Source organism: Saimiri boliviensis, chromosome 5 (genome assembly GCF_048565385.1).
Source record: "Saimiri boliviensis isolate mSaiBol1 chromosome 5, mSaiBol1.pri, whole genome shotgun sequence".
Lineage (NCBI taxonomy): Eukaryota > Metazoa > Chordata > Mammalia > Primates > Cebidae > Saimiri > Saimiri boliviensis.
In genome coordinates, this window is record NC_133453.1 from 82,027,504 (window position 1) to 82,041,258 (window position 13,755).

Genomic DNA, 13,755 nt, shown 5'->3' on the forward strand with positions numbered 1-13,755 from the left:
GGTCCTCTACCTCCAGTGCCCAGCACATAGTAGGTATTCAATAGATAGCTGAGGAATAAGGAAACAATAAATGCACTTTTTTTCTTCTAGCCACTTTGCTTGCAGTAGTTATTTTAAGGGTGTAATACAGTAGTAATTGCTCCGTGACTATGTGGGCCCATAAGTTAATGTTTGCAAAGCGCTTTGAACTTCCTGGGAAAAAGAATGGTGTTTTTGTTGGCACTGTGTATTGTTTTCAGTGGCACACAAATCCTCCTCCTCCTCTTTCTCCAGCTGCCAGCACTGTACCCTCCCCCAGCTCCACACAGGGCCAGTGTCTCCCACAGGGCACCTCAAGGCCTTTACTGCCTCTCTCCAGCCAGCTCCAGCGCTACAGGACAGGTAGGGACACAGCAAACATTGAAAAGATTTTTTTTAAGGCCACTGAGGAAAAATGAAACTTGGGTCGATACTAATAATTCTTACAAAGATTACTGTTTAGAGAAAAGCAGATGCTTGGCCAGCCGTGGAAGAAACTACTGGACAGACAGACTTGTCCGTGAGGACACATCAAGCTAGATCCTGAAGGGGAGATAGAAGTGTCGTATAGGCCATCAGGGGTATGTGTGGAAGGAGCTGGGTTTTCCATTTTATGTGGCCCATACACATAATACAAAACCTTGGCTGGTAACTGGCAGCAAAATATTACATAGTTGTGTTAGTAGGAACCCATAAGACAAGCCAGATTTCTTTTATATGAGTACAATTTTCAACTGCTATGATTCCTTTCCCCATTATTTTATGTTTGATGATGGCAAATAAAGGAGTTCTGTCTCACATATGGTTGGCCAAGGCTGCAATCATTTCCAATGCATTTGGTACTATTTTTTAAAATTGCCATTACTGTGAGGAACTTCATAATTAAACAACTCACTGAGATTTGGAAGACAAAAGCAATATTTTCTGCTAAGAATGGATGTCCTTGGTGAATAAATGCAAGCCAAAGAGTTTTATATTTGGGTTACACCAGGTTAACGTTCAGCTGGTCACACGTGATAAATATCTCAAAGTAAAACAGGGAGAGGTGGTTACAGGTTCAGAATAACTAGAATGACTATCGGTGGCAGATCTTGCCTTAAAGGTAAGAACACCTCCAATTTCCCACAAGTTGGAAGTGACTTGTTTTCCAGACCACATCATGAGCTTCTGTGTGTGTGGAAAATTTTTCATGTTAATTGCTGTACATGTGGCAAATTCATTCTATGTGCAAATTGTTTCTAGGGATTGGAATTAAATGTCATGCGGAATAAAGTCAACATGGCATTCTGTTAAGAAGATAGAGCACATAAGTGATGTCTACCCGGCTTCAAAGAAAAAACTCAGGTAAGCCTGGTTTTAGGTGAACTACATGAAGTTAACCCAGACTAAGGCTTAGGTTTTGTTTTAAAAAATGTGTAGAAGGAAAACTCCTTCCAACTAAAACACACTCATTAGTTACCTGAAACCAAAAGTAGGTGGAGTTGAATTTATAGTTATAGTAAGCAGCATTTGAAACCCTGAAAGCTTAGAGTCCACATAAAAGCCACAGGTACAACATTTATTTGGGAGTAACTCCAGGTAAGAAATGGGTTCTTTCATCACTTGATTTAGTAGAAGATGAATTTTCCATTTGTACAGGCTTGAAAATCACATAGGCATTGTTGAATTTTTCTTTTCTTTTTCCCCGAACTCTGTATTTCATACTAGACAGTTTGTCCATGTCCTGAAATAAATGGATGGGAACTCACCTCAGGGAAGATTAGGTGAGCAGTCTGAAATAGAGGGAGGCTGCATTTCGTTTTCATTATGTTAATGACCTGTTGCATTTCAGGAGGCTGTACATTCATTTACAGCAGAGTGGATGAAACCTCCTATGCTCTGGCTTGGAAACTAGGAGGAATCACCAACCGAGATTTGCCAACAAGAGTTCTATGGTAAGTGTGAGTTTGAAATGTGTGGGTTGGTTCTCATTATTCATTACTTCCTTTGATCTTGGGGAGGGGAAGAAATTAACACATTTTAATTAAGTGTTATATATTCAAATAAATATAATATTGAGGAAATTATTGCTGGAAATTCTGTATTCAGGTGCTTAGTGAGTAAGCTGACTGACTCGTCGTCTAAGTATTTTGGACTTCTACTTGTTGAGGCTAGTTTTTTTCCTATTTTTTCTTATGTGATCAGTGGATTTGCTACGGGGATGTCTTATGTCAAGGCAGATGTTGAGTTTATGACATTGAGACATCTATTTTTGATAAGGGAAGGGTTCAATAAATGCAAGAGTGTGACATCAACACAAGGAGAAGGGAAAAGACAAGAGATTGGTCTAGAAAGTTGAAGGTTCTCATTAAGAGAAAAAATGAGGGAGCTGGTGAAAAGCCAATTTTACATTGGCTAAGCACAAGAACTCAAACATGGTATTTTAATGATGACAGTTGAGTTGGCTCATGGGGGTGTGTGCGTGAAAGAGAGGGAGATGGGGGGAGGGAGGGAGAGAGAGAGAGAGAGAGAGAGAGAATTGATTATATTCTTATCTATATCCACTCTAGCCTTTCTCAGAACAGTAACCCTGTCCCTTCACTCTGTATTATCTGCGAAGAATAGACAACCAACATTTTTATTGAACAGGGTGTCTCTTTTTGTGGGTGCGACAAAAAAGATAAGCAAATAGTTGCTTTTATGTGCTTTCTGTGACCTAGGGCTCAGAACTCAGCCAGAGGCAGCTGAAACTTCATCAAATAAATTGCCAGCCAAAAGGTGAGCGTTGAGTGCTACCACAAAGTATTCTCTCAAATCTAGGTATCAGAGTTACACTTCACGGCTAGACCACCAGGGGTCAGGGCGTTGTCTCTGGGAAGACTACACCTTAGGTGTCCTGTAGGAAAGACACAGGGCACGAGACGGGGGATGGAGGCGCAAACCACATTGCCATGTGTCTACCTGTGCAACAATCTTGCATGATTTGCACATGTACCCCAGAACCGCAAGTACAAGAAAAAAAGAAAAAACAAAACCAACAAAATATACCTCAAAGCACTATGTACGTATTGGTCCGTTTTCAGGCTACTAATTAAGACATACCCAAGACAGGGAAGAAAAACAGGTTTGTTTGTTTTTTTCTTTTTTTTTGAGACTGAGTTTTGCTCTTGCTGTCCAGGCTGGAGTGCAATGTGCGGTGCTGGCTCACCGCAACCTCAGTCTCCGGAGTTCAAGCGATTCCCCTGCCTCAGCCTTCCCGAGTAGCTGGGATTACAGGGGCACACCACTACACCCGGTTAATTTTGTATTTTTAGTGGAGATGGAGTTTCTCCACGTTGGTCAGACTGCTCTTGAACTCCCGACCTCAGGTGATCCGCCCGCCATGGCCTCCCAAAATGCTAAGATTACAGGCGTGAGCCACCGCGCCCAGCAGAAAAATAGATTTAATGGACTCACCGTTTTCGGCGTCTGGAAGGCCTCACGATCGTGACCGAAGGCAAAACGCACTTCCTCCGTGGCGGTGACGGGAGAGAATGAGAAGCGGAAGCAGAAACCCCTGAAAAAACCAGGTGTGACTTATTCACCACCACGAGAACAGTATGCGGGAAACCTCCCCGTGATTCAATTATCTCCCTCCCACAGCACTTGGGAATTATGGGACTACAATTCAATATGAGATTCAGGTGGGGACACAGCCAAATCGTATCAATATAGTATAAATAAATTCAGAATCGTAGATTCTCTGGTTAATAAGATTTGCTTGAAAGAGAAAGAAAGAGACAAAGAAAGAGAAAGAAAAGAAAGAAAAAAATAAAGAAAAAGCAGAGGAAAAAGAAAGAAATGACACAGGGCTTAAGATCTCAACTTTTAAGCATGTAAATCTCCCTGTATAGTATTCAAGCACTGGTTCCTGGGTCTCGCTTCTTGTGATTTTGATTCAGTAAGTATGAGATGGGGGGATGTGTGTCCCTGGGAATCTATATTTTGTCAAAGATGCTGATGTTGAAGGATCTCAATTTTGAGAAAGGTTTCTGGGGTTTCTCTAGCTTGTTTATCTCATTAAAGCCTTATGAGCACAGGACACATCAGGAACCTGACTCTGAGAGAGACTCAGGGCAGCTGGGATGAGGGGCAGTGTCTGTGTCTAAGAGACTTGTGTTTGAACACACTGTGGCTTTGGAAGAAGCACATTTCTCTTTCTAAGGTTCAAGTATTTTCTTTTTGAAAGAGAACAGTATTGTCTACCTCGTGGGATTTAAAGAAATCATGCATGCAAAGTGAGCAGAGTGACTGACATATAATGAATTAGTAATTGTTAGCTCTTGCAGTGGGAAGAGAAGAGGGATGCCAGTAACAGGCCCTCTGTGGCCAGGAAAATGATTTGGGGCAGACAGACCCAAGGCATCACCATTGAGGATGTTAGCTGTGGGATTTGAGGATGCAGGGCCAGTGTCTAAAGGTAAATTCTAGACCCAACGATGAATAAACATGAGGATAGGAGACACACTTTCTCACTACCACAAGTTTTTTTCCAAGAGTGGTAATGAGCAACCCAGATGGCACAGCTAATTGGAATTATAATTGATCCCTCATTGGTATTTAAGTCAATAGTTTAATTGATTTTCCTCAGGATAACCATTATAAGAACTTCTAAAGAGAACAAAGTAAAATGCATCAAATACTGTGACTCGTTCATATTTGCTACCCCATCTGTATGGAAGGAACAATGAATAAAGAGAATAATGGTCAAAGAGGAGAGGGATACAGAAATTACAATTCGAACACACTGTCATGAGTCAAATACTTGTCTGGTTATTCAGTGCGATGTTAGGTGGTATTGAACCAGATGGTGAGGCCAAGTACTGCCCCCAGATGAAGCACCAAGAGCAGAGGAACAAGTACTGGCATCGTGGGTGCCTTCCTTAAAAGACAAAGATGAAATTTGGTGGCACATACATGTATGATATGACAGAAACAGCCAGCAAACTAACAGGGCATATGAAGGATGCGTTGGGGTGGGGTATACTCAGATGTCCTTGAACAAACGTGTAGCCTCCTTTGGCCCAAATGTTCCCTCTCAGTGCCCTTCCAGTCTTGATATGCTGTTATAAAACATACAGCATGGGAAAAAGCCCATCACTTTAAATTTTTCTTACCTACAGAGTAGTCCATAAACTAGGGCACCTAAGTGATTGTGAAATGCCAGCTACTTTGAGGGATTTTGTTTACCCTGAATTATGATTTTTTCCCATAAGCCAAAATCTCCACTGAAACATTTTTTTACCAGTACTGTTATGACTCTGGATGTCACTGATATCTTTTCAGTAAATAATCATCTTAATAGGTGGTAATTATGAATAAATGATGAAGAAAACGTGCTAACAACAGTAGCCGCTGTTGTCCAAGTGCCTGTCATCTGCTAGGTCATATTTCATTATTAATCCTTTCAGCAACTCTGTTAGCAGGCATTATTGTGGGCCATTTTCCATGTGGATTCTGAGAGCTCACAGAGGTAGTAAATATATCAGGACTTAATTTTGATAGAATAATTTTTATGACATCACCAATTATTCCAAGTTAATATTAGAGAATCCTAAAAATGTAATGGAAAGACAATAAAATTAAAAATCCAGATAATTTGAATTTGACTTTTAATATATTATAAAACTGTGGTTAGACCCACAGATTTCTGAGCACTGTCCATAGTGAAGACCTGGTCATGTAGCGGTCAAGGTAGTATTCATGTAGTGTTTATACTGAGTGATCTAGTAAAAAAATCATTCAATTTATTTATGCCTCAATTCATTTTATTAGGGAAAATAAGATGATGACACCTACTTCATAGTTATATTTTAGAATAGAATACGATATTTTTGAAAAGATTTTAACATCTGCTGGGTGATGGCTTTATAGCTTCTTTATGCCATGCTGTGGCTTCCTATTCCTAATATATTCCTTACTCTGCCTCTTTGCCTGATATATAAAGTTTCAACCTCCTTAGTTAGCAGTATTTTCCTATCTTGCAAAGCCTAGCTCAGATTCTTCCTACCCAATTAATATTTCTTGATGACATGAGACATTGGCATAGCCTTTTAATATCATTGGAATCATACTGTCACATTATTGTACTAGTCTATTGCAAATGTCCATAGAGTCTATTTATTGTCTTTATCTCCTCAGATGGGAAAATAATGCCCATGAAACGTGTTATTGATGTGGGGTAAACTGTGTGACATAATATGTTGAAAAAAATACAATTTCAAAATTGTTTGAAGAAAATACTTTCAATTTTCTTAAAATACAGCTCTGTGATAGCCTTTCCAGTAATTTATGGCTTCAATCTAATTCATGACAAAACATCAGATAAAACCATGTTTTATGACTCTATCCCTTGGACAGAAAATGTCTAGTGCATTACAGACGCAGTTGAGTCTTCTACCTTCTCTCTGCATTTTACTTTCACAGCTACTGACCCTGAGATGACTAGGCAGCAGCATAGGTGGGTGAGAAAAGACTGCCTCTTCCTGGAAGGCTTACCTTTGATAGTGAATCTACTTCCAGTGTTGCAGAGAACTATGTGTCACCATTATTGTTCTGAATGATGTAACTCTGTGGAGACTCTTTATTACCTAGAAAAACAGTACTCTCTGAAAGTTGAGATTCTATTTTCTTAGAATACTCTTTTCTGTGTTCACAGCTTTAGTCTTTAAACCAGGTTATGAGAAACAGAGAAGCTGGTAAGTTGGACATGGCATAGCTGTGAGAAATGTCTTCAGCAACCTGATACTTCCCTACAATGTTATTTCACATTTAGCTACAGACCTTCATTCTGTGCCTTTGTCTCTCAGACTTTCCTCTGCAATACAAGAGACTTTGCACAACTAACTCATTTAACCTTCATAACAACCTCAAGAGGGAAGTAATATTAGTATGCCAATTTCACAGACAAAGAAACTGAGTCACAGAGAGACTATAACTAGCCCACCGTGAGATAGCTAGTAAGGGGTAGAGTTGAGATCAGAGTAAAACCATCCTTGCTTCAAAGTGGGGTTCTTAATCACTCTACTGGGTTGCAAAAAGCCACAATAATAAAAACAATATGGAACTGGTTAAAAATTAGAACTATTTATGTAACAAAAATAAATAGATTGGAGATAGAAACTAGAGTATAGTTTTATTATAAAATCATCCAGCCCAACAAGGGTTGCTATTTGGAGAAATTGATTATTTGGATTGAAAAGTCCAGTATAGCCAATCCCCCCTTAAAGATAATTGCCCATTTTATTCCAAGTGGATTAAATAGTTAAACATAAAGAATTAAACCAAAGTAACTTGGAATAATATAGATGAACATTTATCTTATCTCTGGATAAAAAGTGATTTTCTAAACTTAAAACCAATTAAGAAAATTACAGAGAAAAAGATTGATGAATAAAATGAAATATTTCTGTATGTCTTAAACAAAACGAAGACAAATAACAGCTAACACATGTAAGAAATCATGATTTTCATATACACTTGAAGAAAATAACAAAAGAGAAAACAGAAGTGCTTAACAAAATATGAGAAAATATGAAAATTACTTTTTTGTAAAATAAGAAAGACAAATTTTTTAAAATGGAAAATAAAGCAAAATTCATAAGCATTTTTTGTAGAGCACATTTTACCAAAGACGTTTAGCTAGTAATAATTAGGGCTGTTGGGAGCTCTGCAAGATTAGTGATTTCATCTACAATCTTTCTGCCAATAATTTAGCAATATCCATCAAGAGATAAAAATAGCCATATTTTTCAGACATCTATTCCTTTTAACTTTATTTTAGTTCTCAGGTTACATATGAAGGTTCATTTACATAGGTAAACACGTGTCATGAGGGTGTGCTGTACATATTATTTAATCACCCACGTTTTAAGCCCAGTATCCGTTAGCTATCTTTTCTGTTCCTCTCCCTCTTCCCCATCTCCACCCTTAAGTAGACCCAAGTGTCTGTTGCTTTCTTCTTTGTGTTCACAAGTTCTTATCATTTAGCTCCTACTTAAAAGTTAGAGCATGTGGTATTGGTTTTCTGTTCTTGTGTTAGTTTGCTAAGGATAATAGCGTCTAGCCCATTCATGTTCCCACAAAAGGCATGATCTTATTCTTCTTTATAGTTGCATAGTATTCCATGATGTATGTGGACCACATTTTTTTAATCCAGTCTGTCATTGATGGCGTTTGATAGGCGTTTAGGTTGATTCCATGTCTTTGCTATTGTTAATGTGCTGTGATGAACATTCACATGCATGTGTCTTTATGGCAGAATGATTTATAGTCATATGTGTATATACCTAGTAATGGGATTGCTGGGTTGACTGGTAGTTCTGCTTTTAGCTCTTTGAGAAATTGGCATACTGCCTTCCACAATGGTTGAACTAATTTTCACTCCCACCAACAGTGCATAAGTGTTCTCTTTTCTCTGCAACCTGGCCAGCATCTATTATTTTTTTACTTTTTAGCAACAGCCATTCTGACTGATGTGAGATGGTACCTCACTGTGGTTTTTATTTACATTTCTCCAATGATCAGTGATATTAAACTTTTTCTCCTATACTTGTTGGCCGCATGCATATCTTCTTTTAAGAAGTGTCTGTTCATGTCCTTTATCCACTTTTTCATGGGGTTTAAACCACTAATGTTTACATGAAGATTTATCCTAATAGTTATGTGAACAAAGATTTATGTTCAAATTTGATCATATTATTATTTCTTACAGTGAAAAATTATAAATAACAATATTTAATAAAATAAGATTATTACCAAATTAGAAAATTATGGTTCCACTGTAGTATGGCCTGTCATACCACTATTAAAACCATGTTGTGATTAGTTCTTAGTGACAAAAGAAAATGATAGCGTATAGTGTTAGTGTTCAAGTGTAACAAATAGTGTTTCAAGATAATGTTTTAAGTGTAGCAAGAGAGTATATATGGTTATTTATGCGTAATTAACTCATCTGGTTAAAATCAATAATAAACAAGGATTAGAAGGGTTAAGACAAATGTTCATGATGATGTTTGGTGGTAGTGGGATCCTCTCTCCTTTACAAATTACCTACAACAGAGAGATAATAATGGGAAAAATTGTACTTAAATAATGAAAAGAGACAAAACAGGAAATACAGAGACAAAGAAAAAATGGGCAGATCATTAAAAATGGTGAGAGGCTCATGGCTGTGACCTCAAATCTGAAGTAATGGCAGAGTTGGAATGGAGTTTAGAGCAAATAGAAATATTGGAACAACTAGTGCTCGTGGGCACCTCCTTCAGAGCACTGATGTATATAGAACAGCTGTAAGGAAAGACCTGAGTTGCTCTCTCTTGTGATAAAAGTGAGTTTTTCTAAAACAAACCAGTTGCTGCCAAAATTCACGTTTTTACAGATGGCACATAGCTTTTCAACCTCTAAAATATTTTGGTTAAGATGTTTTCAAAATAACAAATCTTCGAATTCAGTCTCTAATATTTTCCCTTCATTTTGTTTAAGTCCATGACCTTTCCAATTTATTTAATATTATAATTTTGGGGTAGGGGCAGCAAAAGTAGATGTAATTTGTCTACTAGCTATTACTTTAATTTTTATAGTCTAAATATGTGGAAGTCTCCAACTTTCTTACTTTGATTGCAGTTAGACTTTCTAAAATGCCTTAGAGGAGTTGGAAGGTCTCATTATTTTCTTTGAACACTTTATTTCCCAGGAAAGTAGATATTTGTATCCCTTGCCTGTAGAATCTGCTCTATGGTTAGGAGAATTTATGTCCCTAATTTTTAGTTCTCACTTGAATTTCTTGGTACTGAGCAAAGCCTCCTGAAGTCAGGCCTTTACATACTTGTTCTCAGCATAATGGATGCCTGTCCACACACTCAAGTTGATTTTTTCAGCCTCTCTCTGCCTCCTCAAATTACCCTGGAATCTTGATTCTGTCCTCTCTTGCTATAGCTTATCTACCACTATCTAATCTCATATTCCAGCAGTAAGTGATCATTTATGTAGGCTGGGTGGAAAAAAATGTTGTTTTCCTGACATTTCCAGGATATAAAATATACTGATATTTCCTAAAAAGAAATTCAGGAAAACAACATTTTGTTTAATTATGTTATGTTAAAACATAAACGTAATTGCTTGATGCCCAATAAACTTTTATAGAAGTAAAATATATTTAAAACTGTATTTTCCATTGAACTGTCAGGGCAACATTTTTTTTCCCACTAGAATATTTCTTTGCACTTAGTCTCAGTAAGATTGCTTTGGGTTCTCCATCGGCCCAGGGTATGAGATGCTGGCTGTTGGATCTGCACAGCATGACCGAGTCCCAGGGCATTAATCATTATGGCATATGTATTATTTTGCTGCTGTGCTCTACTGAGCCAAGGAGATGATGCATATATATTCACACTCCTCCACTCTCACTTCCTCCTTCCACCTCTACTTTCTACTGAAGGCAGTTTTGGCTGCCACCAAGTACTGTACCCTAAATGCCAAATTTTCAAATGCAAATGCCTATTTACAGGAACATCTCGTCCCTTGGGCCAGTTCATCTCTCTGTGATACATACCTACCGGTAGTATAGCTATAACTTTGGCTGCTGCTTTGTAAGTATAAAGTCACAACCAGAATTGTCAAAATGCAAATTTAAAATTGGAATGTCGACAAGTAGGCTCAAATACCTTTGGAGTCGCTAAGTTTGTTTACAGGCATGGAGGTATATCAGCCTGGGACTTGACTCCATGTCACATAAACCCCTCCATTCTCTCTTGGAATCTATTGCCATTAACCTGGGATGTATGTACTCTGCCACCATTACCTCTAGCTCTAGCACTCATCCGTTTGTGTAGCAAATATAGAGAGAGCACCAACCATTGCCAGGCACTCTGCTAGGTGCTAGACATGTGCAGTGGGAAAGAGGAAGGAGCCTCTACCATGTATGTGAGAGCTTATGGTCTAGTGGAAATGCAGACAAGAGAGCTAATTAAAATATGCAGTGTTAAGAAAAATCCTCTGTGCTGTAGTGGAACGTAGTCCACAGGAAGGATACTCAGATTACCCTTTAAAAGGAATGATGAGGGAAAGTTTCCCAGAGAAATAATGCAGAACTCAAAAAAGAAAGACTTAAAGCTGTGGGTCTTATGCTTCCAGATCTCCCTCCATGGATTACAGTGGGATTCCAGGAGTGCCAGAGCGGCAGAGCAGTGAATCTTCCAAACCAAGCTTGGCCAGGCTACAGCAAGCAATGGGGAAATACAAATCTTTAATGTCTGTTTGGTCTTGGTGACGATGGCATCATTGAAATTTTGGGGGTGTATTCTTAGGGTCATTTAACGTATGTTAAAAAGAAAAATGTGTTAAAATGATATTTTTATGAGGAAAAATCTTGAAGATGCTTCCCTGGATCAAAGAACTATTCTGAGGTCTGACCACAGGTCTAACTTCTCTGGAGGTTGGTTTGAGACCCAGTGGAGTGACCTCTGAGAATGGGCCCTACTACTGAATAGCCTCATTAGAGAAGATCTGGATGGAGAAGGTCGAAGTGCTGCTGCCATTTCCCCAGAATGCCTTCTGTAGATTTATTTCTGCTCCGCTTGGAAGCAGACTTCACTGACTCAAATACTTTTTTATATATTTTAAATTTTGCGACAGGGTCTCGCTCTGTCACCCAAGCTGTAGTGCAGTAGTGCAAACGTGGCTCTCCACAGCCTCAACCTCCCAGGCTCAAATGATCCTCCCTCCTCAGCCTCCTGTGTAGCTGAGACCACAGGCACCTGCCACCATGTCCAGCTGATTTTTTTTTTTTTTTAGTTTTTGTAGAAATGGGGTCTTGCCATGTTGCCCAGGCTGGTCTCAAACTCCCAGTCTCAAGTAATCCTCCACCTTGGCCTCCCAAAGTGCTGGGATTACAGTGTGAGCCACTGTGCTGGCCTTCAAATTTCTTGAACTTTAGCATCCTCATGCTTGCCGCGATTGTTCTTTAGAGCTTGATTGATCAGTGATATCCCGGGTCCCAGCTTGTTTCCCCCTTCTCATCATTGTTCTAATATCATTCCAAATACCTTTATTAATTATACTGCTACTGCTACTTCTAACTACTACTACTATTATGATGACTACTACTAAGGGTTTCGTTTTTAAGTGACTATATGGTAGGCACTGTCCTAGGCATTTTTTCCATATATTCGGAACAACCCTGCAAAAATAAATATTATCTTCATTTTGTGGTTTAGGTTACTGAGGTTCAGGGAGTTTAAGAAACTTTGGTTCATGGAATAGTATTCTCAGCATACAGAACAATTTTTTTTTTTTTCAAGATAGAGTTTCGCTTTTGTCACCCCAGGCTGGAGTGCAGCGGTGTGATCTTGGCTCACTGCAAACTCTGCCTCTCAGGTTCAAGCGATTCTCTTGCCTCAGCCTCCCGAGTAGCTGGGACTGCAGGCATGTGCCACCACACCTGGCTAATTTTTGTATTTTTAGTAGAGACGGGATTTCACCATGTTGGCCAGGCTGGTCTAGAACTCCTGACCTCAGGTGATCCAACCGCCTTGGCCTCTCAAAGTGCTGGGATAACAGGCCTGAGCCACCACACCTGGCCAATATACCGCTGTTAACGCCAAACTTCCACTGAGCGTAAACAGTGCTCAATACCCTGGATTCAGGAAACCTGTGCCAGCCATGCTTCCTGGTACAGAGATCACTGGTAGCAACTTGACTGGAACAGCCAGAGCAGCCCTGTGGCTTTGAGGGTTATTGCAGGTTTCAAGGCAAGGGCAAGTCTTTTTAAGGGCAAACAGTCCTGTTGGAGGGGAGTACAGTGTGTCAGACTCCAGCGTCAGCAAGCAGCGAGGAGGCCTGACCACTTCATCCGAGGGAGGAAGAGTCACTAGGTGCTAACTTTCTGTTTTGTTTCATTTTTGTTTGTACTGACTGCTGGGTGTCAGTTATTATGGGCATAAGGCTGTTAATTCTTGGCAAAAAATAATCTGAAATTCTTTAGCTGAAACCATCCTTCTTGGGGACAAGGAGAGAAATTCTTGGATTATCAGATTAAAATTAATATCAGCAATCCCCCTGCGAATACACTGACCTTTAGCTATGTTATAGAAGTTCTATTATTTGAAAAAAAAATTTATACCCAAAAACTTTAACTTATGGTTTTTCTCTTTGCTACCAAGTTAGAATTGCTTATTCTAGCTTTCCAATTGTTTAGATCCTGAATAAGCCAGGTTTGCATGAACTAATAAGCTTCCATTTCTCTGAAGTTCTCCACTGTATCCCAGGCTGTAAACACTATGTTAAACTGACAAGCATACATGGCCCATGCAGATGAGCAGGAAATAATGCATAAAAATTCGAGTTTAAATTGTTACTCGCTACACTAGGTAAGAGGCTGTGAACTGGTGTGTGTGCTTTGGCAGATGGGTAAGAATGTTTGGAAATTCCTTACCTAGAGGGAATGAAGTTAGAGCAGGTGTCCTCTTGTTTCTCATCAGAGCATTGAAGAGATACTTTCAGTGGTGGAGTAGGAGATGTGCCCTGGGAGTCTAAGAAGATGTGGTTAGCCCCAGACTATTGGCTAATGGGACCGTATTTTTTGTTTTGAAGTCATGTGAACCTCAGTGGCCTTTCTGTTGAAGTAGCTTGTGTGCTAATAACTCGTGATAAAAGGTGCTTATAAGATCTCAAAAAGAGTCCTTGGCTTGTTGTTATCTGAAGATGGTTTTCTTTTCCAAA

At 39.1% G+C, this 13,755-nt stretch overlaps 1 protein-coding gene across 2 annotated transcripts in view; it reads left to right on the top strand.

The window, feature by feature from the left end:
- Positions 1 to 304: 304 nt before the first annotated feature.
- The window catches only part of CYTIP (cytohesin 1 interacting protein), a 77,699-nt gene continuing 64,248 nt past the window's right edge, over positions 305 to 13,755 (top strand). The window contains exons 1-3 of one of the 2 annotated variants that reach the window (XM_010330096.3): positions 305 to 381; positions 1,261 to 1,362; positions 1,850 to 1,952. In XM_010330096.3, coding sequence (XP_010328398.3) covers positions 1,950 to 1,952 — 3 coding nt within the window. In that variant the 5' untranslated portion in view covers positions 305 to 381; positions 1,261 to 1,362; positions 1,850 to 1,949. Of the gene's footprint in view, positions 382 to 1,260; positions 1,363 to 1,576; positions 1,597 to 1,849; positions 1,953 to 13,755 lie in introns of those variants that run through there. The other variant, XM_010330107.3, reaches the window with a different exon arrangement.